This window comes from Abramis brama (assembly GCF_963993115.1).
Source record: "Abramis brama genome assembly, chromosome: 12".
NCBI lineage: Eukaryota > Metazoa > Chordata > Actinopteri > Cypriniformes > Leuciscidae > Abramis > Abramis brama.
Window position 1 is genome coordinate 17762327 of NC_139974.1, and position 26071 is coordinate 17788397.

Here is a 26071-nt window from a genome sequence, read left to right on the forward strand (position 1 = left end):
TTTTTCATTGAGAGCACATGACGTAATTTAAATATATTTTTAAGATGAAAAAATGTGGTTTTACAGATACTAGACACGTGACTTTCAAATGAAAGATTGGTATCAAAGAGCACACCCAGGACTTGACAGAGCAGCCATCAAGAGTTAGACAGCATTCTAGGTTATTTTTGTCCAATAATTAGAATCTCTGTTTTTTCACAATTAAGTAGCTGGAAATTACTAGTCATCCAGTTTTTTTTTATATCAGCTATGCATTCTGTTAATTTTTGAATTGGTAAGTTTCATAAGGGTGTGAAGAAATATAGAGCTGCATATCATCAGCATAATAGTGAAAACTAATGTCATGCTTCCTAATAATATCTCCCAAGGGTAGCATGTACAGAGTTTAGAGCAACAGTCCTAGTACTGAGCCTTGTAGTACACCATACTGAACTTTTGATTGATAAGACATCTCTTCATTTACTGCTACATACTGATAACGGTCTGATAATTATGATTTAAACCATGCTAATGAAATTCCACTAATGCCAACAACATTTTCAGGTCTATTTAAAAGAATGTTCTGGTCGATAGTGTCAAATGCAGCACTAAGATCGAGTAACACTAATAGATAGATACAACCACGATCAGATAATACGAGCAAATCATTTGTGACTAATGAGAGCTGTCTCAGTCCTATGGTACGGTCTAAATCCTGACTGAAAATCCTTGCAGATGTCATTTCTTTCTAAAAAGGAACATAGTTGTGAAGATACTGCCTTTTCTACGCATGCCAGGAGTGGCTCACAGCCGAGGAGACCGACGTTCTCGTCAGGGCCGTAAAAGACAGAGAGGTGACATTGTATGGGGATGGGAGAAACCCACCCAAATAAGCTTCGGTTAAACAGGCGTATAATAATTTGGATAAATGTGTAAGCTAGATTTATGCCAATTTTTTCACATCTTCATAGACACCACAATGATTTCCCTCATGTGGAATATTTTTCCTTGTAATTATGTATGGTTTGCAAAAATGTCAAATGCTGCGTCTGTGTAGATGAGAGAAGCAAAGTGTATGCACACTTGGCCAAAATTATGGCCAAGCATGCGCCATAAAATAGCATCTGAACGCGCCACTGAAAACGCGCCACTGACTTTAGACTAGGTTTTTCCTGGTCTGTGGCGGAATTGTTTTCTGGAACTGCAAAATAGCACCATGGAACGTTTGCGCCGGAACACGCCTCCTCTTTACACTGAACCGCCCCCAGAGCACGCAAGTTCATTCCCTAATTTACCGACGTGCTTCTGTGGAGGGAAAAGTCCGCTGTGAGTCAGGTGCAAAATAGGAATAATACATGCGTCGGTGTACAAAGTCAATTGCGCTGGGTGCAAGATAGGGCCCATTGTCGATTTAGATGATTTAACAAATTTAGTAAATTCTTCCTCTCATATAGCAATGAATGAATCGAATTTTTCTTCAAGGAGACTACTAGGGATGGTCCGATACCGATACTGTCATCGGGGATCGTGCCGACCGATACTGTCCTCATATACTCCTACTCATAAAAATTTGCCGATACCACACACCGATACCACGTACATTTTGCGAGCACATCCCTTTAAACAGACATCAGTGGAAAGATCGTTCAGTCGGATGTCAATGGCAAAGAAAATAAAACCAGGCATGTAGCTTATTATTAACGTTAACTGACGAGAGAGAGAGAGCGAGCGCACTTCTGTTGAATGCTCTTGATTGCTGATCGTTCACTCAGCACATATTATTTGGATGAAAACTAAATCGTATAGGAAAGTAAAGTAAAACATGAACTGTTACCTGATTTAAGTATAACGAGTGGTTCCCTACATTATTACAGGACGTGTGCAGGTCAAGAAGTTCCATGAAGGCAAACATCCAAAGCGCGCGGCCCGCAAACCAGCGTCTCAGCGCGCGAATACTGAATTGAATTGTCTTTCACGTCTTGCGCTTGTATACGGACGAATTCACACAAAATTATGTAATAACGCCCGTCTTGGCGAGTATCGTATAGTAAACAAAGTCGGTTATATCTCAAATGAACGTAGCCATGTTCAAATGCGGTCCGTGCGTTCAGTCTTAAAGGGGCAGCAGTTTGATAAACCTGCTTCTGTGTTTTAATGTTAATCAAACAAAGGACAAAGAAATACTCACTGCTCTTGACTAAATAGGCTACCCTTTTCAACTTTACAAAAATATCTATCTATATGTAATTTATACAGTAATGAATATGCTTTTTTTCACATTTGATTACTTTATTCAAATTTCTATACCTGTTAGATCTACCTGAAAAACTCTAAAAACACTGTTTATTTCATTTGTAGCCTTTCTTTGTTCTATTGTATTTATTTGTCCTATTTGTAATTCGATTGTTTGTTATTATTTTGTTACTGACTGCTTACTTGTTTTAAATTCACATTAATTAGGCTGGTAGTTTTTATTGTAGTATCAAAATTGGATTAAGTAATTGATATTTCACTGGTTTTGACAAACATTTGATCCGCTGACCCAATCCTCAGCACTGAGCCCTGCTGAAGCAGCTCTAAATATGTGCTGTGGCTATTAAATGAAAGCTAAAATATGATAGAGCAATAGAATGAACAGTGACAGTAACAGAAGCTCAAACTATGTATTTTAGCAGGCTTAATTAAGCATGAAAATAACTGAAAGAAATATATATTTGATGAACAAATTAAGCCAACTAATATGATTTATATTCTCTTGGTTTATCTACTAATACATTTAAAAATTACAAATGCAGTGAAAATTCAGGGATCGGTTACGGTATCGGTATCGGTGAGTACCAAAAATGAAAGTATCGGTATCGGACTCGTTCTGCAAAAAGTGGTATCGGGACATTCCTAGAGACTACAGTGCACTGCCTGATGCAATACTGTAGTAGACGGTTACATGTTATAATTTATAAAGTAAAGAAGTCATTACTGCTGTGCTGCTTGGAAACGTCTGGTCCTGAAGCTTTATTTTTCGTTAGTTTAGCCTCTGTTTCAAATAACTACCTAGGTTTTGTTTATTTTCTTCTAATAGGGTTGAAAACTAAGCAGATCTTGCAGCTTAAGGCCTCTCTGTCACGTGTCAGTGTTTGTTTGTCTTTTCATAAGTCACGTCTTCCTTTGTTCTGTTTTCCCGCCACTCATCTGTTTCCTTGGTAACCCTCTTTAGTTCATCTGTCACACCTGTTTACCTCGTTAGTCTTGTCAGCTGTGTCTCGTTTTCCTGATCTGTTTCCCGTATGTATTTAAGCCTTGTGTTTTGCCTTGTTAATTGTCCGTTTTTCGTCGTCTTAAGTGTCTTCTGCCTGTCTGTACCCATATGAGTTATATTGTAAGTAAAAGTTTGTATTGGAACTTTTGACTCCTCTTCATCTTCTTCTGCCTGCACCACACTGTGACAGAAGAACGGACCGCCCAAAATGGATGATAGGGTAAAAATGATCATCATGGCTGAGGAGAGCAAAAGTTTTTTTTCATTTGTAAAGGACTTTTGCCACCTTGCCGTCACCAGCACCCTCGATGACGTGAGCTTGAGCACCTTGTTCTGGATCGGTGCCACATTTAACCATCTTATTAACCTCCCAGACACCACCGGACTAGACTGGAGGGAGGTCGTCATCCGGTGTCTGGAGAGCGTCAGGCCTCGATCCGGAACACAGCCAGACCCAAGGCTTTTTCAAGTCATACCTGACCAGCCTGAGCTTTTTCACGTAATGCTCTCGTCTTCGGCCAAGATGGCCACCGCCTCACAGCTTGAGCCCTCAGCCAAGATGGCCACCGCCTCGCCGCCTGAGCCGTCAGCCAAGATGGCAGCCGCCCGAGCCCTCAGCCAAGATGGCCGCCGCCACACCGCCTGAGCCCTTAGCCAAGATGGCCGCCGCTGCACCGCCTGAGCCTTCAGCCAGGATGGCCGCCGCCACGCCGATACCTATTGCTGTTCCCTGTTCTGTTTCCAGACCTGTTCCTGCCCCAAGGACTGTCCATGTTTCCAGACCTGTTCCTGCCTCAAGGACTTTCCATATTCCCAGACCTGTTCCCTGTCTCTGTTCCAGAGTCTCGTCCCACTGAGACCGCTCGTCCCACTGAGACCGCCCGTCCAGAGTCTCGTTCCGCCGAGACCGCCCTGCCTGAGTCTTCTGTGTCCAAGCCTGAATCTGTTCCTGAGCCTGAGCCTGAATCTGTTCCTGAGCCTGAGTCTGCTCCTGAGCCTGAGTCTGTTCCCGAGCCTGAACCTGAGTCTGTTCCCAAGCCAGAATCTGTTCCAGAACCTGAGCCTGAGCCGGTTCCTGAACTCCCATCCAGCCTTCCTCTCCCACCTCCTCCCGTCTACCACCTCTCAACCCTTCTTCTGCCACTGCCTGTCAGCTCCTCAGCTCCTCAAACCACCTTCGGGGAGGTGGAGTCGCCATGGGTCTGCCAGCCTGCATCTCCAGCCTGGTTTGTGGATCTCCTGCATCTCCAGCCCCGGTCTCTACCTCCAACCTCTGCGACCAGGACTCTACCTCGGCCTGTCGATCCATCAGCTCAACCTTGGCTCCTACCTCCCTCAGCTCCACCGTGGCCCTTCAGTTCACCAGTTTCGCCAGGCTCCCTCGTCCCCCCGGATCCACCTTGGTTGCTCGGCGACCTACCCTTGCCTCTGGACTGCACTAATCTGGCTACGCCACATCCCTTCATCCCCCCGGCTCCATTGGACTTCCTCCTTGGTCTTCACTCTGTCTGTCTCCACTGCGCCCTTCTATGTCCCCGCCCGGCAACGGGGCCGCCACTGATCGACCTGAGAAAACAGCCGTAGTGCAGTTAGAACCCTTAATAGTAGGGTTCTCCACTGCCCGAGAAAGAGCTTGATGCTGGCAATCTCTGCATGCGGCAGGAAGTGGGTTTTTTTCACCTTAGTTTAGATTGATAGCCTTGCCTATGGTTGAGGGTCTTTAAGCAGGGTCCTCCAGGCCCTGGACTGAGCTTGTTCTGATTCCAGGGATCATTCTGCTGTTGACAGTGATATCAAGTGAGAGTGGCTCTCTGCAAGCCTTCTTGGTAAGCTGTCTTTAAGGTTGAGCATTGAATGTATTGCCCTCGGTCAAGAGGGTTTGTATGTCGAGTATTCCACTCCCCAGAGGTCCATATAGACAGTGATATCAAGTGTGAGTGGGTGGCCTCCTTGGCAGACATCCCAAGTCTCCTGGAAGTTCCGGGAGTCTCCCGCATATTGATAGCGGCTCCCTGATGCCCGCAAATTAGTTAAAATCTCCCGGAATCCCGCGCATGCGAGACAGAGGCTGTGTTCCAAACCATGTAGCGCGCGCACGGCAGAGAGGGAGAGGGAGCGAGAGACCTTTTGTGTGTGCTAGTGTGCGTGTGTGCCTCATGAAGCGCATGTAAGATAGAGAGCATCCTGATTGGCCTGTTTCGGTAAATCAACCAATCAATTGTCAGTGTGGGCGGGCTTTTATCTCTTCTCCCGAACCGAATTAATCAGTTCAGTGTATCTAGAATTATAAGATACATTTTACGCACGAAAGTGTACCCCTGTGATGTCTGCCTTGGTAAGCTGTCTTTAAGCTGTTTTTGTAACATGAAATATGATTTTCAAAAGAAAAGTTGTCTAATTTAACACCCAGGTCTTTAACTGTAGAGGATGAAAAAACAGTACACCCTTCTGGATGCAAATTGTATTATAAGATATTCTGTGTACAGGTTTTTGGTCCAGTAAGTAATACCTCAGTCTTATCCAAATGTAATAGAAAATATTACTAGTCATCCAATATTTTATATCTTTAACACACTCTGTCCACTTGGATATTTTAGAGATTTCATCTGGTCGTGATGAAATATGTAACTGAGTATATCATCAGCTTAACAGGGAAAACAAATTCCAAGTTTTCTAATGATATTACCCCAAAGGGTAGCATGTATATTAAAAATAGCAGAGGGCCTAACACAGACCCTTGCGTGACTGACGTTAAATTGGATAATTCCTCGTTTAAATAAACAAAAGGGTAACAGTCTGATAGGTACGATTTAAACCACCTTAATGCCTGTCCCTGAGTACCAGATTCATTTTGCAGTTGATCTGAGAGTATGTCATAGGGGTGTGACGAGACACTTATCTCATGAGACGAGACGAGACACGAGATTGGGTTCACGAGAATGAGACAAGATTTTTGCACAAATATTCTATGGAAATCCTCAATGACAAAATTCATGACTGGAAAAATAGTCTGCAGGAGCATTTTGAAGTGTTTTAACAATCTTCTAATGAATGTCATTTCAGTTCTACTTTATGAGTATGAATTATCAAATGCATTGAAAGACAACAATATACAAGCACTGTAGAAGGTTTAGTCACAAACTCAACTGTCTGGCTTCTCTTCTGTATGATTTCACATTAGTCTTCTCAGACCTTACTGTACATTTATGAGATTCCACATCTTTTGAGTGAGGCTGTGTGTGACCTCCTAATTGAACTAATTTCCACAAATTGAACATAGAAATAAAAACAGTATTAATAACAAAAATAAATAACAGTTTTCTCTTAGTCTTATGAAGTGCAAACAATAAGTGCAAGTGCAACCATAATCAAAGTACTGTAGCTGTCAGGGCATGGTGCAGGCAGAAGACGACAAAGAGTCAAAAAGTTCAAATGCAAACTTTTACTTGCAATATAATTATAACAGGTACAGCAAAGACAGGCAGAAGGTACACACACCAGAGCTGCCAACTCTCACTCATTCACCTTGAGACTCACGCAATTGACACTTTTCACACACTCTCACACCACACATCCATTTTCTCACGCACAGAAAAATCGTGAAGCAAAGAGGACACGGAGACCGACAGACTAGACAGAGCAGGTTACTTATAAAAAAAAATCTCAGCTTTCCGATTCTGTCAATTTTATTACGAAATTAAAACAATAAATACTGTTTTGGCGCTTGTAAATGTGATGTGACAGATCCCTAGCGGCACGTGAACCGATCATCTCTACTAGCTAATTAGTAAATAAACACGAATGAACAGTGTTGAAAGATACAGTACAACTTACCGAAATGTATATTCCTCATACATAATATTGATCAATCAGTGTTTTTCAACTGCGGAAAGGGGTCAATAAAACAGCTGGAAAACAATTGTCACATAACATTTACCTCAGGAAAGCCATTTAATGACCATAATATAGGCTATAGCACGTTAGTTGGCTAGAAAAAAAGAGCTATAAAGAGTATTTTGCCAAAATGTGTACTATATTACATATTTATTATATTTTTACTTATATCATTAAATAAAGTTGTTATTATAATAAAAAATGCATTATATTTAATTTGAGTTATTTTTAACCTTAAATAATACTACTAGCTGATAGGGCTCTCTGTATGTTTACAGCATTAGGTGAGATTTTATTTTATTTTTCTTGAGAAAAATTAACGCCTATCTTGTGTACCTAATATTTATCCAAATGAGTCAATATTAAATCAAATCACAAGAATTGAACTGAATTGAAATTTGTCTCAAGCAATAATAAAAAAATGTAGCTTACCAGAAATTGTACCATGTAAACATTGTAACATGTCACTAAACCTAATAAAATTCAGTTTAGTTACTAAAATGTTTTGACAATCACGATACACTTATTGTGATGCAAGACTTATTTTTTTATACATCCAGCTCTATCTCTCTCTCAATATTGCCGGTGTGTCTGTGTAAACGATGTGTCTGTGTAAACGATTTCTCTGTCTAATAAACTTGAGCTACTTGCATTTGGATCTGGAACTCGTTATTGTGACACTGTGGGAGATGGGAATAAGAGTAAATCATGTACAAGTAAGTGAACTTGGAATCCTGAATTCATTTAAAGTTGTTTCAGGGTGTTCTCACTCCTTATCCTCGACAACTTTGCTCACAGGCAGTGAACACCAGAAAGCCCTCCTGTTTGGGGGCATAAAAGGACATAGTTTTTTTTATTATTTCATTCTTCCTAGCCTCTTCAATCCCCTGGTCATGTGGTCTCAGGAGAGAGGGCACCTTCAGCTCAAACTTAGTACGAAGGAAGTCCAACTCGGTAAAGTGAGCATCTACATGGTTTAGTTTGAAGAACAGGCTCCTGTAGCCACGTCGCCAGCTGAATCACTGACATCTTGCCCAACTTTGATGCCTTCTTGATTTTAATACAGGAGTGCCCATCCTTCCAATTCAGCACATCCTCATTCTTCATTTCAACCACTTCCACCTTCCTGGAGTTTGAGCTTGTCACAACACTCACAAAATCCTTAAAGTCGATTTTTCATCTCCTGCTCAACATCATGGTGAAAACTGTCAGCACTCATGAAAGTGTGCCCCTTTTCAAAGTATTTCAAAGTGATATCCTCCATCCTCCAGATATAATACAGATGAGCAAATGCTAAAGCTTGGGTTGCTGAATATTCGATCGCTTACTCCAAAAGCACTCATTGTTAATGATATGATTTCAGATAATAACCTAGATGTGCTGTGTTTGACAGAAACCTGGCTAAAACCAAACGATTACATTACTTTAAATGAGTCCACCCCGCAAGATTACTGTTATAAACATGAACCTCGTCTGAAACGCAAAGGGGGAGGTGTTGCTGTAATTTATGGTAATATTTTCAAAACCACTAATAAATCTAGTTTTAAATATACTTATTTTGAAGTGTTGGTGCTTAATGTAAAAATATATAGTGTAAACGATAAATCACGTTTGAGATTTGTGCTGGCTACTGTATACAGGCCACCAGGGCACCATAAAGATTTTATCAAAGAATTTGTGGACTTTCTATCAGAATTAATATTGACTGCAGATAAAGTACTAATTGTTGGTGATTTTAATATACACATAGATAATGAAAAAGATGCATTGGGATTGGCATTTAAAGACATTGTAAACTCAACTGGAGTCAGACAACACGTGTCAGGACCTACTCATTGTCATAATCATACTCTAGATCTAATATTATCACATGGAATAGATGTTGATGCCGTTGAAATTCTGCAGCAGAGCGATGACATCTCAGATCATTATCTAGTCTCATGTAAATTACATTTAGCCAAGGCTGCAAAGCCGACTCCGTGTTATAAATATGTTAGACCTATCACTTCTGCCACTAAAGATTGCTTTATCAATAATCTTCCTAATCAGTTTCATCATCTCAGCATTCCAGATAGCTTAGAAGAACTTGATATTGCAACAGAAACTTTTAACTCTCTCTTTTCCAGCACTTAACACAGTTGTTCCGTTGCGCTTAAAGAAGATTAAAGAAAATAGTCCAACGCCGTGGTACAACGAGCACTCTCGGGCCCTTAAGAGAGCAGCCAGAAAAATGGAGCACAACTGGAAGAAAACAAAACTAGAGGTATTTCAGATTTCATGGAAGGAGAGCTCGATTACTTACAGAGAGGCTTTAAAAGCTGCTAGATCTGCTTATTTTTCAACCCTATTAGAAGAAAATAAACATAATCCTAGGTATTTATTTGAAACAGTGGCTAAACTAACTAAAAAGAAAGCTTCAAGCCCAGAAGTTTCCAAGCAACACAGCAGTAATGACTTTATGAACTTCTTCACTTATAAGATTGATAATATCAGGAAAAAAATTATAACTATGCAACCGTCTACTACAGTATCGCATCAGGCAGTGCATTTTAGTCTACCTGAGGAAAAATTTGATTAATTTATTGCTATAGGAGAGGAAGAATTTTGCAAACTCGTTAATTCATCTAAATCGACAACATGTATGTTAGACCCTATACCGACTAAGCTACTGAAAGAGATGTGTCATAACTGACGACAGGAAGCAATAGCAAGTAAACTCGTTTATTGAAGACAATAGTTCAGAAGGTATAAGATGAAGCAGCTGGTGGGTGGCGCAGGGACCTCGATGGTCAACAGAGGTGCAGATGAAGTGAAGTGTTTTGAGTGCATTGGTAATGATGATAATATCCAGACATAGAATGACATCCACGGAAAACACCGAACAGGAATAAGGAAGCATAAACTGGAGACGTATCACAGGACCGGGAGCACAACACAGCACGGAAGACTTCAACAACGATCTGACAAAGGAGATGAGAAATGAGTGAGTATTTAAGGATGATTAGATTAACTGCAGCTGGCGCCGTGAGTGAGATCAGCTGGTCGCTGATAGACAATGATGGCCGGTCACGCCCATTCCCACACACCCACACACATGTAACAACATAAACACGAGACAAGCAGGAAACAATGCATTCATGAACCGTGACAAGATGCTCCCAGAGGTCATAGATCCCCTTCTTACTATCATTAATTCATCTTTGTCTCTAGGATACGTACCAAAAACCTTTAAGCTGGCTATGATTAAACCGCTTGTTAAAAAAACGCAACTTGATCCTAAAGAATTAGTCAATTACAGGCCGATCTCGAATCTGCCTTTTCTGTCAAAGATATTAGAAAAAACAGTATCCTCACAACTGTGTTCCTTTCTTGAAAGAAATGATATCTGCGAGGATTTTCAGTCCGGATTTAGACCGTACCATAGTACTGAGACAGCTCTCGTTAGAGTCACAAATGATTTGCTCTTATCATCCGATTGTGGTTGTATCTCTCTATTAGTGTTACTTGATCTTAGTGCTGCATTTGACACCATTGACCACAACATTCTTTTAAATAGACTTGAACATTATGTTGGCATTAGTGGAATTGCACTAGCATGGTTTAAATCATACTTATCTGACCGTTATAAGTTTGTAGCAGTAAATGAAGAGATGTCTTATCGATCACAAGCTCAGTATGGTGTACCACAAGGCTCAGTACTAGGACCGTTGCTGTTCACTCTGTACATGCTACCCTTAGGAGATATCATTAGGAAACATGGAATTAGCTTCCACTGTTATGCTGACAATACTCAGCTGTATATTTCTTAAAAACCTAACAAAACTTCCCAATTCACAAAATTAACGGAATGCATAGCTGATATAAAAAATTGGATGACTAGTAATTTCCTACTTCTAAATTCTGAAAAAACAGAGATTCTAATTATTGGACAAAAAACTCCCACACGTAATAACCTAGAAAACTGTCTAACACTTGATGGCTGCTCTGTTAATTCTTCGTCGTCGGTTAGGAACCTGGGTGTGCTCTTTGATACCAATCTTTCATTTGAAAGTCACATGTCTAGTATCTATAAAACCGCATTTTTCCATCTTAAAAATATATCTAAATTACACCTTATGCTCTCATTGACAAATGCGGAACAATTAGTTTATGCGTTATTGAGTGAGCTCTTAACGCATTATAGTCCTTCACGTCTATTGCGATCTCAAAATTCTGGCCAGTTAATAATACCTAGAATATCAAAATCGACTGCTGGTGGTACAGTAGATCCTTTTCCTATTTTAGCACCAAAACTTTGGAACAGTCTTCCTAACATTGTCCGGGAAGCAGACACACTCTGTCAGTTCAAAACTAGATTAAAGACACATCTCTTTGACCTAGCATTCACATAATACATTATAGACTTCTATAATTCAATGTTAGGCTGCATAGATTAGGTCAGCCGGAACCGGGAACACTTCCCATAAATCCTGATGTACTCGTTACATCATAAGAAGAATGGCATCTACTCTAATTTTAGTGTCTTTGTTTATCCCGAGGTTTTCTCGCAGCCTGCCGGATCCAGGCTGTATCCAGATCTGATGAAGGACCTTCGTCTGGACCCGATGACAACACAGTGCTGAAGTGCCAACTACTCTCTCCCTATGGAGGATCCCTTTACCACTCTACAGATAAAGCGTTGTCGGGAAAATTCGTTTTGCGTACCTACCCCGAAGTGACAAAATAAAATACAATTCTGTATCAAAATTTATAAGGAAAGACCAGTACTTTGTTTAGGCTTGGTTTGTAGGGAATTACAAACCTGCGCACATGTATTCAAACGCACATAACTATAGAACCAATTCTTAATGCGCATGTGAACGCCATCAGCGTTTATCACAGGTTCGCGTTTAAAGTCTGTGTAGAGAGAATGGTGTCGTCTTAGCGGCCCCTAATTTAATAACAAATGATCGTTGCGACGGATGCGAATCAATCAAAACTAACTTTAGCTGGAAAATAACTTTATTAAAGAACCGCTATAAAGCCAAAACAATCTCTGTTACCTTAAATTATACGCTTATCTCTGTAAAGCTGCTTTGAAACAATCTACATTGTTAAAAGCGCTATATAAATGAAGATGACACAGGTCGGGGACAAACACTCAGGTGGCAATGAAGCAGGGACGAGATGGCGATCCGGTGGTGGTGCGGTGATCAGCGTGCTCGAGTGAAAAACCAGTGCGATCTGACAACATGAGAGGGAAATTACTGGGCATATAAAGGGAACTGGGATTGATGACAGCTGGAGACACTAATCAACACAACGAGTAACCACACCCACACAATACACTCACACAGACACATCAGCATGAGACAGCCGATTCATGAACCGTGACAGTACCCCCCTCCCTAGGAACGCCTCTTGGCGTTCCCAGACAACCTTACCTGTCGATTGTAATCATCGATAAGGGAGTGATCCAGAATGTCTCTAGCAGGTACCCAACTTCTCTCCTCCGGACCGTAACCCTCCCAGTCCACCAAGTACTGAAATCCGCGTCCCCTCCGTCTCGAGTCCAGAATGCGATGTACCAAATATGTGGGTTCCCCATCTACGAGTCGCGGCGGGGGGGGAACCGGGGCAGGCGGATTAATGTGAGAATAAAACACGGGCTTGACTTTAGACACATGAAAGGCGGGGTGAATTCTCCTGTACGCAGGAGGGAGTTTGAGTCGGACTGTCACCGGACTAATAATTTTGGTGACAGGAAACGGGCCAATGAATTTGGGAGCTAACTTGTTAGACACGGAGCTGAGCGGAATATTCTTGGTAGAAAGCCACACTTTTTGACCCACGACGTAAACGGGAGGCTTTGACCGGTGGCGGTCGGCCTTGGCCTTCATGCGCCCCCCTGCTTGGAGTAGAGTCTCACGGGCTCTAGTCCAAGTACGGCGGCACCTCTGGACGAATGCGTGAGCGGAGGGGACCGCGACCTCGGATTCCAGACTCGGAAAAATTGGTGGCTGGTAACCTAAACTACACTTAAATGGCGAGAGGCCCGTCGATGACACTGGTAACGAATTGTGGGCGTACTCCACCATAGAAAGCTGTTGGCTCCAGGACGACGGATTCTTGGCAACCAAACATCGCAACATTCTCTCGAGGTCCTGATTGGCTCGTTAAGACTGGCCTTTGCTCTGGGGATGATAGCCCGAGGACAGACTGACCGTGGCCCCCAGTAACTTACAAAATTCTCGCCAAAATTTGGATACGAATTGGGAACCTCTGTCAGAGACCACGTCCATCGGGAGGCCATGTAACCGAAAGACGTGATCTATGACTGTGACCGCTGTCTCCTTGGCTGAAGGTAATTTGGGCAAGGGGATGAAATGTGCCGCCTTCGAGAACCGGTCCACTACGGTTAAAACAACCGTCATGCCATTGGAGGGCGGGAGGGCGGTGACAAAATCTAGAGCGATATGGGACCAGGGTCTCGAAGGGACAGGCAGCGGTCGAAGTAGCCCATCTGGGGGTTGGTTAGATGTCTTACCAGTGGCACAGACTGAGCAAGCCAATACAAAATCGTGAATGTCGCGAGCCATTAATGGCCACCAGAATCGTTGCTTAACTAAAAAACTGGTTTGAGTCACTCCTGGATGACAAGCCACGTTGGAGCAATGACCCCATCGAATAACGTCGGACCGTAACCCCTCCGGAACAAACAAACGACCCGGTGGGCAACCAGGCGGAGGCGTTACCCCTTCTAGGGCTGTCTTGACCCTTGATTCGACCTCCCATACCAGAGTGGAGATGACAACTTTCTCAGGTAAAATACACTCGGGAGTCACCGGGCGTTCGGATGGATCAAAAATACGAGACAAAGAGTCGGGTTTGATGTTTTTGGAACCCGGGCGGTACGAGAGAACAAAATCAAAACGTCCGAAAAAAAGAGCCCACCGAGCCTGCCTGGAGTTGAGTCTTTTAGCAGATCTGATGTATTCAAGATTCTTATGATCGGTCCAAACGATAAAGGGTACCCCCGAACCCTCTAACCAATGACGCCACTCCTCCAACGCTAACTTGACTGCCAACAACTCTCTGTTACCAATGTCATAATTACATTCGGCAGGCGATAGTCGATGAGAAAAAAACGCGCAGGGATGCATCTTGTCGTCTGAGGAAGCGCGTTGTGAAAGCACTGCTCCTACTCCCACCTCTGACGCGTCGACCTCCACCACGAACTGGTGTGTGGGATCAGGGGTGACAAGAATGGGAGCCGAAACGAAGCGACGTTTGAGGTTGGTGAACACTGCCTCGCCAGTGTTCGACCACCTGAACGTCGTTCGGGGGGAGGTCAAGGCAGTCAGAGGTGCGACTAGTTGGCTGAAATTGCGAATGAAACGCCGGTAAAAATTGGCGAACCCCAGAAACCGCTGTAGGGCCTTACGGGAATCTGGACTTGGCCAATCTACCACAGCCTTAACCTTGTCAGGATCCATGCGCACTCCCTCAGAGGACTCATGACAGTGGTTACTCCATGTGGAAACAGTGTTAGTGCACCAGTCGACACGGGGGTTGTGTCTGGAAAGCCACGGATGTCCCAAAACCACTGGTGCAAGTGGTGAGTCCATGAGTAAGAATGAAATGAGTTCTGTGTGATTGCCAGAAGTGATGAGAGTGATGCTTTCAGTAGAATGTGTAATCCGGGGAAGTTCTTGACCATTGAGTGCGTTGACAGTAATCTGGTGCGAGAGAGGAGTGATGGGGATCTGAAGCTTAAGTGCATGTTTGAAGTCCATGAAATTACCCTCCGCTCCTGAATCCAGTAGTGCGTTGGTGCAGTGCGTCGACGTTCGCTATCTCAGTCTTACCGGGAGGAGGGTCGATGATGGTGATGAGGTCTTCTCGGCGGAGATCCCACCCGATAGTAGCCTCATACTTACTACCGGGCTTGCTCTTTTACCGGGCAGGAGTGGATGAAATGGCCCGCCCGGCCGGCCACAGTATAGACAGAGTCCTTGGGACCTCTGCCTTTCCCTCTCCTCCCGGGAAAGCCGAGCTCTCCCCACCTGCATGGGCTCGTGGTCGAATGCGGGGCTGACCGCGCTCGCACCACCGGTCGGGGGGGGAACCGGGGCAGGCGGATTAATGTGAGAATAAAACACGGGCTTGACTTTAGACACATGAAAGGCGGGGTGAATTCTCCTGTACGCAGGAGGGAGTTTGAGTCGGACTGTCACCGGACTAATAATTTTGGTGACAGGAAACGGGCCAATGAATTTGGGAGCTAACTTGTTAGACACGGAGCTGAGCGGAATATTCTTGGTAGAAAGCCACACTTTTTGACCCACGACGTAAACGGGAGGCTTTGACCGGTGGCGGTCGGCCTTGGCCTTCATGCGCCCCCCTGCTTGGAGTAGAGTCTCACGGGCTCTAGTCCAAGTACGGCGGCACCTCTGGACGAATGCGTGAGCGGAGGGGACCGCGACCTCGGATTCCAGACTCGGAAAAATTGGTGGCTGGTAACCTAAACTACACTTAAATGGCGAGAGGCCCGTCGATGACACTGGTAACGAATTGTGGGCGTACTCCACCATAGAAAGCTGTTGGCTCCAGGACGACGGATTCTTGGCAACCAAACATCGCAACATTCTCTCGAGGTCCTGATTGGCTCGTTAAGACTGGCCTTTGCTCTGGGGATGATAGCCCGAGGACAGACTGACCGTGGCCCCCAGTAACTTACAAAATTCTCGCCAAAATTTGGATACGAATTGGGAACCTCTGTCAGAGACCACGTCCATCGGGAGGCCATGTAACCGAAAGACGTGATCTATGACTGTGACCGCTGTCTCCTTGGCTGAAGGTAATTTGGGCAAGGGGATGAAATGTGCCGCCTTCGAGAACCGGTCCACTACGGTTAAAACAACCGTCATGCCATTGGAGGGCGGGAGGGCGGTGACAAAATCTAGAGCGATATGGGACCAGGGTCTCGAAGGGACAGGCAGCGGTCGAAGTAGCCCATCTGGGGGTTGGTTAGATGTCTTACCAGTGGCACAGACTGAGCAAGCCAATACAAAATCGTGAATGTCGCGAGCCATTAATGGCCACCAGAATCGTTGCTTAACTAAAAAACTGGTTTGAGTCACTCCTGGATGACAAGCCACGTTGGAGCAATGACCCCATCGAATAACGTCGGACCGTAACCCCTCCGGAACAAACAAACGACCCGGTGGGCAACCAGGCGGAGGCGTTACCCCTTCTAGGGCTGTCTTGACCCTTGATTCGACCTCCCATACCAGAGTGGAGATGACAACTTTCTCAGGTAAAATACACTCGGGAGTCACCGGGCGTTCGGATGGATCAAAAATACGAGACAAAGAGTCGGGTTTGATGTTTTTGGAACCCGGGCGGTACGAGAGAACAAAATCAAAACGTCCGAAAAAAAGAGCCCACCGAGCCTGCCTGGAGTTGAGTCTTTTAGCAGATCTGATGTATTCAAGATTCTTATGATCGGTCCAAACGATAAAGGGTACCCCCGAACCCTCTAACCAATGACGCCACTCCTCCAACGCTAACTTGACTGCCAACAACTCTCTGTTACCAATGTCATAATTACATTCGGCAGGCGATAGTCGATGAGAAAAAAACGCGCAGGGATGCATCTTGTCGTCTGAGGAAGCGCGTTGTGAAAGCACTGCTCCTACTCCCACCTCTGACGCGTCGACCTCCACCACGAACTGGTGTGTGGGATCAGGGGTGACAAGAATGGGAGCCGAAACGAAGCGACGTTTGAGGTTGGTGAACACTGCCTCGCCAGTGTTCGACCACCTGAACGTCGTTCGGGGGGAGGTCAAGGCAGTCAGAGGTGCGACTAGTTGGCTGAAATTGCGAATGAAACGCCGGTAAAAATTGGCGAACCCCAGAAACCGCTGTAGGGCCTTACGGGAATCTGGACTTGGCCAATCTACCACAGCCTTAACCTTGTCAGGATCCATGCGCACTCCCTCAGAGGAGATGATGTACCCTAGGAAGGGAACAGACTGTGCATGAAACGCGCATTTCTCCGCCTTGACAAAAAACCCATTCTCTAACAATCTCTGGAGCACTCGTCTGACGTGTTGAACGTGTTCCTGGAGAGACGAAGAAAAAATCAATATGTCATCCAGGTAAACATATATGAACTGATCTACCATGTCTCTCAACACGTCATTAACGAGTGCCTGGAAAACCGCTGGGCTGTTGGAAAGCCCGAAAGGCATAACCAAATATTCAAAGTGCCCCCTAGGGGTATTAAAAGCGGTTTTCCATTCATCCCCCTTCCTGATGCGAACCAAATGATATGCATTACGTAAGTCCAGTTTCGTGAAAATAGATGCTCCCTGCAACCTCTCGAAAGCTGAAGACATCAACGGCAAAGGATAAGAATTCTTTACCGTGATGTTGTTCAGCTCTCGGTAATCAATGCAAGGTCGCAGAGAACCATCCTTCTTCCCAACGAAAAAGAACCCCGCCCCCGCAGGAGAAGAGGAAGGCTGGATGAACCCAGAGGCTAGAGAATCAGAAATATATTTCTCCATGGCCTCCCTCTCGGGAACAGAAAGAGAGTAAAGTTTGCCCTTAGGCGGAGATTTACCTGGCAGTAGATCTATCGCACAGTCATAGGAACGATGCAGAGGAAGAGAAGCAGCACGAGACTTACTGAACACCTCCTTCAGGTCGAGGTACTCCGCGGGCACGTTAGACAAATCCGCTGCCTCACTCTGAAACACAGAACCAGACACAGAGGGACAGGCAGACACTAAACAGGACTCATGACAGTGGTTACTCCATGTGGAAACAGTGTTAGTGCACCAGTCGACACGGGGGTTGTGTCTGGAAAGCCACGGATGTCCCAAAACCACTGGTGCAAGTGGTGAGTCCATGAGTAAGAATGAAATGAGTTCTGTGTGATTGCCAGAAGTGATGAGAGTGATGCTTTCAGTAGAATGTGTAATCCGGGGAAGTTCTTGACCATTGAGTGCGTTGACAGTAATCTGGTGCGAGAGAGGAGTGATGGGGATCTGAAGCTTAAGTGCATGTTTGAAGTCCATGAAATTACCCTCCGCTCCTGAATCCAGTAGTGCGTTGGTGCAGTGCGTCGACGTTCGCTATCTCAGTCTTACCGGGAGGAGGGTCGATGATGGTGATGAGGTCTTCTCGGCGGAGATCCCACCCGATAGTAGCCTCATACTTACTACCGGGCTTGCTCTTTTACCGGGCAGGAGTGGATGAAATGGCCCGCCCGGCCGGCCACAGTATAGACAGAGTCCTTGGGACCTCTGCCTTTCCCTCTCCTCCCGGGAAAGCCGAGCTCTCCCCACCTGCATGGGCTCGTGGTCGAATGCGGGGCTGACCGCGCTCGCACCACCGGTCCTCCGTGCTTGGCTGTGGACGGCTGGGACACGATTCAGTGACCAATCTGGTCACACGATTCAGTCGAGCGTCTACTCTCAGAGCAAGTTCCACCAGTCCATTCATCGTCTCAGGTAAGTCCATCGCATAAATCTCCTTTTGAACGCGGTCAGCCAGCCCATGCAGGAACATATCCCACTGCGCCTCCTCGTTCCAACGGCACTCTGCGGCCAGGGTGCGGAACCGGATGGAAAAGTCCGCCACCGAGCCTTCTCCCTGTCGCAGTTCGGCGAGTAATCTGGCCGCCTCCTTACCCGCCACTGCACGATCGAAAACTCTCTTCATTTCTTTGGAGAGTGCCTTGAACGAGGTGCAGCAGTTGTCTCCGTTCTCCCACATCGCCGTTCCCCAAAGCGCTGCCCTCCCTGACAGCAGAGTTAATACAAATGCCACCTTAGCCTGTTCGCTCTGGAAAGTGAAATTTAAATTTGTCTGTGCATTTTCTTATGCATTTATGGCTACAGAGATCTCTCATTGGTGGGGTTTTGGCTGGAGTGAGGGTGGGCTCTGGCAGTAGAGCTGTGGCTGGAGTGAGGGTGGGCTCTGGTGCTGTGGCTGGAGTAAGGGTGGGCTCTGGTGCTGGAAGTGGAGTGAGGGTGGGCTCTAGTGCTGGCAGTGGTGCTGTGGCTGGAGTGAGGGGAAACTCCATAAGACCATCAAGTGTGGTGTCAGGTGTGCTGCAGAACAGCTCATCAGAACCAAACTCAGGGAAACTAATATCCAGACAACTATCAAGAACTGTCAATGTTTTTGATTTGGGTGCTGGATCACAATCAATATCACAACAAGTAACTGAAATGAACAGAACAAATTTACAATTGAAGACATGCATGGAAAAATATGGAACATGAACATGAAATATTTGAAGAATATTTGATTAATTAATGTCAATGATTAAAATTGGGAAAAAGCCTACCACTGTCCAGAACATCTAGACCACAAGGAATATCTCTACAAGGAACTGAAAGGAATAGAGCAAAATTATTAATAATAATAATAAGGCATGGATGGCAATTTGAATAGGAAATAATATTTTATATACAAGTAGGTCCAGCAAATATTTGTTTTTACCAATAGGCTATTTGATCAATCAATGTCTGTTTTAACTAATTATTTGGCCTACAAGTTAGTGTCACTGGTAAATCAAGGGTTAAGTTTGGCTACAATGCTTTAATGACAGCTCTCTGACTGGTAGATTAGATTGACCAATCTCATATGCTATAGCATGGAGTAATCTGACTGTATTAATTGTTTTTCTGACCGTTACTGAAAACCACACAAAAAGCTATACAGTACATGTGGGTGGATTCCGTTTTGCAACCAATAATTATTTATTGCAACATTCGCTAACGTAAAAGGATATAATTGCTTTTACATTTAATTGAATGAAAATCTCCTTTAAAGGACTTGTGGATTGATGTGAACACCAGCAAGTAGGAATAATTCTTAGAATGCTTGTGGATTAAACATCTCAGATGACGTTCATTGCCATGGATTTTATCAGGTTGCAAGAAAATGTAGGATATGGATTTAATTGCGAGCTGTTTCTACTGTTTTTATGTGTGACCATACACGGTAACTGCATTGGAGTCCACACTCGTGCAACTAGTGGGCAGCTGCTGTCACTGACAGGCTGGCACTGAGTGAATAATCTGCATTATGAAAAGCAAAAATTTACTTATTTTTTTAATAAGTAAGAGATTACTTATTTGTGGCAAGTTATTTAGTCTTTGCTTGTTTACTGTTTAAGTTTAAACAATTCTTCCTCTTCTATAGCAAAGAATGAATGGAATTGTTCCTCAGGGGGTCGATAGCATGATGCCTGATGTGATGCTGTAGTAGATGGTTGCAGGGTTATAATGTTCTCTCTAATAGTATCAATTTTGCAATTAAAGAAGTTGAAGCTTTATTTCTCATTAATTTAGCCACTGTATCAAATAATAGGGTTATTAGACTTTTAAGAGTCGAAAGGTAACCAGATCTAGCAGTTTTTAAGGCCTTTCTGTATATATAATAATATAATATAATATGTACTTCCACAAAATGTGAAATACCTCTAGTTTTGTTTTCTTCCAGCTTCCGCAAAGGAGCTAAAGTGCTGAAAAAGAGAAAGTTGATAGTTTCTGTTGCAACATCGAGTTCTTCAAAGCTATCTGGTATGCTGAGGAGTTCGAAGCACAGAGATTATTAATAATGCAATATTTAAGGGTAGAGGTGTCAAACATATTTGTAACGGGGAGATGGTTTTGCAGCCTTGGCTAAATGGATTATACACTGGACTAGACAATGATCCGAGATTTCATTGCTCTACTGGCGAAATTCAACTGCATCGACATTGATTCCATGTGATCTAAAGTATGATTACGACAATGAGTGGGTCCTGACACCAATAGTTTATCATGTCTATAAATGCCAATCTCAATGCATCTTGGGATCTACATGGATATAAAACAACAATTAAGACTTTCTCTGCAGCCAGTACTAATTTCGATCAGCAAGCTCTTTGATAAAGTCTGTATGGTGCCCTGGTGGCCTGTATAGAGTAGCTAATACAAACGGGATGTATCACTTACGATGACCTCTGAGTAATAGTGAAAATATTACTTAAAATAACAGCAGTCTCGTGTTTATAACAGTAATATTGGGGGGTTGGCTCATTTAAAGTGTTGTTTGTTTTACTCTTCCAGTTTGATTCTCTTTCCACAATCCCAAGCTGTCCAAGATAGCGGGCATACTATAGCTGTCTCCGTGGTCGGAGAGCGTGCACTGTGGCTTAATATCTCCCTGATAGTGAAAAGCGGCGTATTGCAGGAAAGCCGGTTAAGCCTGTCCAGGGAGCTGTCACTTTAATGCCACAACACAGTGATGACAAGAAAAAAGAACCAAGAGGCCCAAGAAAGCAGCCAAAAAAACAACAAACCCCACTCCCTCGGACCTGCTTATCCATGTCACTAAGCATGTCTTTATATCCTTGTTTGGCAAAATTTTCATTATTGTATGTGCTGCTAAGTTTAATTATTTTTGCATGTTACTACATGTCATTCAGATCTCTGACTATGTAACTTATTTTAACTTGGTTAAGTGTTACTAGGCTCATTATTATGAATCAAGCACCGCCTTTTCAGATGACCATCCTCTGGCTTACAGGGCCTCGATGCTCGCTTAAGAAAGGTAGCTGGATCTATCCACTCGATGTTCCAGAGAACCAGGGTTTTCTGAAACCTATTGTTAACCTAAAGTTAATTGCATTTTATTCACATTTGGTATTGTTTTTTCCTTACTGTCCACGAACAGAATACATGTTGGGTCGCAACCTACCAGATGAGAACCAATGTCACAGAACAAGAAGAATGATTCTGTTATTTTGAGAGCAACCTGGATAGACTCTGTTTGGCTTATTTTTATATACAGTATATTATTTTTATTGGACTTCCAATCTGTATATATATATTTTTTCTTTTTTTTCTTTAGATGTATATGAGATCAATTTAATGATCTCTAGACAAACAGACTAGACATTACTGACACAGCACAGTGTCCAGACCTGCTAACAGTACAACTCTGTACACTCTTTCAGTTACAGATGTCTCTCTTCCTGAGAATGTTAACTCTGAATTGGATGAGATATCTAAGGTAAAGTAACATTTCTGAATAATCTGTGACGGTTTTTCTAGGGATGAATCTACTCTATCTTTATATTTAAATTATAAACTGCTGATTAGATATTGCTTTGTGTTTTCATTTCAGGTTCCTAAAGTTCGCTCCTTTCACACTTATGTGGCACTTTACAAGTTTCTCCCTCAAGAGCAAAAAGATTTAGAATTACGGTAAGTCCAGCATGTGTGTGTGTGATAGAAAATCTCTCAAACACCAATGTGAAAAGTAAAGTCACAGTAAAAAAAAAAGAAAAATCTATGTATGTGTCTATAAGCATATAAACACATTTACACAGATGGTTTGAGACATATCACATTTGGCTTTCTCTCTGTTTTTATTTTAGTCCTGGTGACAGAGTTATGGTGATTGATGACTCTAATGAAGAATGGTGGAAGGTGGGTGTTCATGTGTAAAGAGCTCTACATTATCAGCAGCATCACATACTAGTGTTTCTTTTGGAGAAATTCTATATCAGACTTTGCTTTAATGAGTCCTATTTGCAAAGTCCGGAGAGGTGAAAATGGTATGTGAAGGAGTGTGTCAATGTCAGTTTAAACTATTGGTTCCGGCCTGTTATACACACATTCCTGATTTCTTGTGGTGTAAGCGCGAGAAGTGATGGTCCTCTGTGCTTCTACGTCACTTCTCGCATGCTTCACAGAGTGTTGGGCCAGAAATAATCAAAGCTTTATTGGCATTACTGCCAGGCATTTACAGTATTTACAAAACATAGGCTATATTCTGCAGGCTGTTAGATAATACATAACATTGATTTTGGGTAAAGAGATAATGAAATCAAATGGAAAACTATATATAATAAACAAAATCAAGAGAGCCAGTGAATGGATTTAAAATACTTTACAATGAGATGAATATATATATATATATATATATATATATATATATATATTGTAGCCTAGCTTAAATATTCTATTAACATATATTAACAGTATTTGAACTTTATTTGAATGCTGTCACGGGCACGAGTGGCTACAAATGAAAACAGGCACTCATTTATCGTCACATAGGCTACTGGTAATACAGTCATAAAGTCACAACTTTATTGCTCGGGCATTTACAGTATTTACAAAATATATATTTTAAGTAACATAATAAAGCTTAAGAGATATGGAAAATGAATGAGAAAATAAAGCAAATACATAACAATGAATAAGAAATGTAACCAATAATACTAATAACAGGCCAATAAAAATATTAAATAAAAAATAAATGTCCAGTGAATGGATTTAAAAGACTGTTGTATGGGATAGATACAAATGTACAAGGCATATTATTTTAACATTTATTGATAAACTTCATTCGAATGCTGCTATAGGCACCATTACGCGCAATATAATGGGCAATATGTTAATATAATTATTTCTTAATTCCACTCTTTTTCTTAATTAAAAAATAAGGTAACACTTTATTTTGATGGTCCCTTTTGAACATGCTGTTGACTATAAGTAACTTTGCAACTATATGTCAACTAACTTTCATTGGAGTATAAGTAGACTGTCTGCTTAATATCTGCAAACACTCTATTGTGATGGTCCTCCAACAGACAGTCTACTGACTATAAGTAATTTTGCAACTACATGTCAACTTAATCTAACCCTAACCCTACCAGTCTATTAATACTTAACTAACACTCTAATGAGAGTTAGTAGACATGTAGGTGCAACGTTACTTATAGTTAACAGAATGTGTTAAAGGGACCATCAAAATAAAGTGAAACCAAAAATAAATATTATTATAGGCCTATCTATTTCTGATGATTCCAGGTTGCTATGGTCACGGAAGTTGTTTAGGCATTTAACTCATGGCCATGAGAAATAGATTTAGGTACCTAAACATATGAAGTCATTGCCATGAGAATATTCTGTTCTCTCAACATAGGATCTCAAGGCCATGACTTTACATCGCGTGGCCAATGTAAAAAATGATCTCGTGGCCACCACTTCATAACACGTTCCCGCGAGTTTACATGTCATGGCCACAACAAAACTAAGTGAACCAAACAAGTCCCCTCCCGGTCACCGTAGTTTTCTTAATCCTGCCCTTACAAAAAATAAGTATACTTTAAGTTCATTTTATTAAGTATACTTAAGCAAAGCTCAAGCATTATTTTAAATATACTTTATGTAGTAAGTATACTTGTGATAATAGTAAGTATACTAATATCAATGTACTAGAAGTAGCCTATACCTGTAAGTGTACTGTTTCAGTACTACTTAGGACTAAATTTCCCCACTTTTTTGTGTATAAAAGTATTAAGTATATTGCTGTTTTGTGGTGAGTTTTAGTTCTTGTTCACGTCATTTTCCCTATAGCTTTTTGTATCTTTGTAGTCGTTGCTTCACTAAATTCTGAACATGAATCCTGCTCTCACTTTCTAAGACTCACTTCATGACATCAACAGGTAAATCACATGGTAGCCATTCAGACAAATGGACTAAAGGATTATATGAAAATAATACAATTTACAACCAATGTATTACACTTTTCTAACTAAATGGAATGACTTATAAAAGATACTGTACCAATAAAATTATAACAAATCTACTCTTTCAGAGACACTGTATAAAGGATAATGATTTGATTTCCCTCTTAATGAGCACCAGCTTTTATAATCTCTGTGCTGTATTGTGTGTGCAGGGAAAATGCGGTGATAGAATTGGATTATTCCCTGCTAATTTTGTGCAGCGAGTACGTCCAAGTGAGCGTGTCTGGAAGGTGACGCAAAGTGTCCTTGGCAACAAAGATCTGGGTCACTTGACTGTTAAAGAGGCTCAGGTATATATACAAGTATAAAACATCTATATATAAGCCTTCTCTGCTTTCCTAAACACTATCAGAATCACTGACTTGCACTTTAATATATTTTTTCCATGAATGAGTATTAAATTATTCCCAATAGTACATTCTCTTAAAGGACGACGTCTACAGAGGCGACAGGGAAAGGAGAAGTGTAGGAGAGTGGAGGTTCGGGTTGGTACTTTAAATGTTGGCACTATGACTGGTAAAGGGAGAGAGTTAGCTGATATGATGGAGAGGAGAAGGGTAGATATGTTGTGTGTTCAGGAGACCAAGTGGAAAGGGAGTAAGGCCAGAAACATTGGAGGTGGGTTTAAACTATTCTATCATGGTGTGGATGGAAAGAGAAATGGTGTAGGGGTGATTCTGAAGGAAGAGTACAGTAAGAGTGTAGTGGAGGTGAAGAGAGTTTCTGATAGGGTGATGATCGTGAAGGTGGTAGTTGAAGGGATGATGATAAATGTCATCAGTGCCTATGCTCCACAAGTCGGCTGTGAGATGGAGGAGAAGGAAAGATTCTGGAGTGAATTAGATGAAGTGGTAGATGGTGTACCTAGAAATTAACGATTGGTGATTGGGGCAGACTTTAATGGACATGTAGGTGAGGGGAACAGAGGTGATGAGAAGGTTATGGGTAGGTATGGCCTAAAGGAGAGAAATGTGGAAGGGCAGATGGTGGTAGATTTTGCTAAAAGGATGGAAATGGCAGTGGTGAATACGTATTTTAAGAAGAAGGAGGATCATAGGGTGACCTATAAGAGTGGAGGAAGGTGCACACAGGTGGACTATGTTCTATGTAGGAGATGCAACCTGAAGGAGATTGGAGACTGTAAGGTGTTGGCAGGGGACAGTGTAGCTAGACAGCATCGGATGGTGGTCTGTAGGATGGTTTTGGAGGCGAAGAAGAAGAGGAGGAGAGTAAGGACTGAAAGAAGAATAAGATGGTGGAAACTGAAGGAGGAAGACTGTAGTGTGAGGTTCAGGGAAGAGGTCAGACAGATGCTCGGTGGTGGTGAAGAGGTGCTGGATGATTGAGAAACT

The 26071-nt window shown here is 42.7% G+C and overlaps 1 protein-coding gene across 1 annotated transcript in view; it reads left to right on the forward strand.

Annotated features, from left to right (window-relative positions):
- The window catches only part of LOC311093864 (SH3 and cysteine-rich domain-containing protein 2-like), a gene marked incomplete at its 3' end in the record, with an annotated part of 180347 nt that overhangs the window by 132881 nt on the left and 21395 nt on the right, over positions 1 to 26071 (forward strand). Inside the window, exons 7-10 of the mRNA XM_084131489.1 lie at positions 22140 to 22189; positions 22304 to 22383; positions 22557 to 22608; positions 24872 to 25009. Of these exons, the coding sequence (XP_083987615.1) occupies positions 22140 to 22189; positions 22304 to 22383; positions 22557 to 22608; positions 24872 to 25009 (320 nt within the window). The remainder of the gene's footprint in view (positions 1 to 22139; positions 22190 to 22303; positions 22384 to 22556; positions 22609 to 24871; positions 25010 to 26071) is intronic.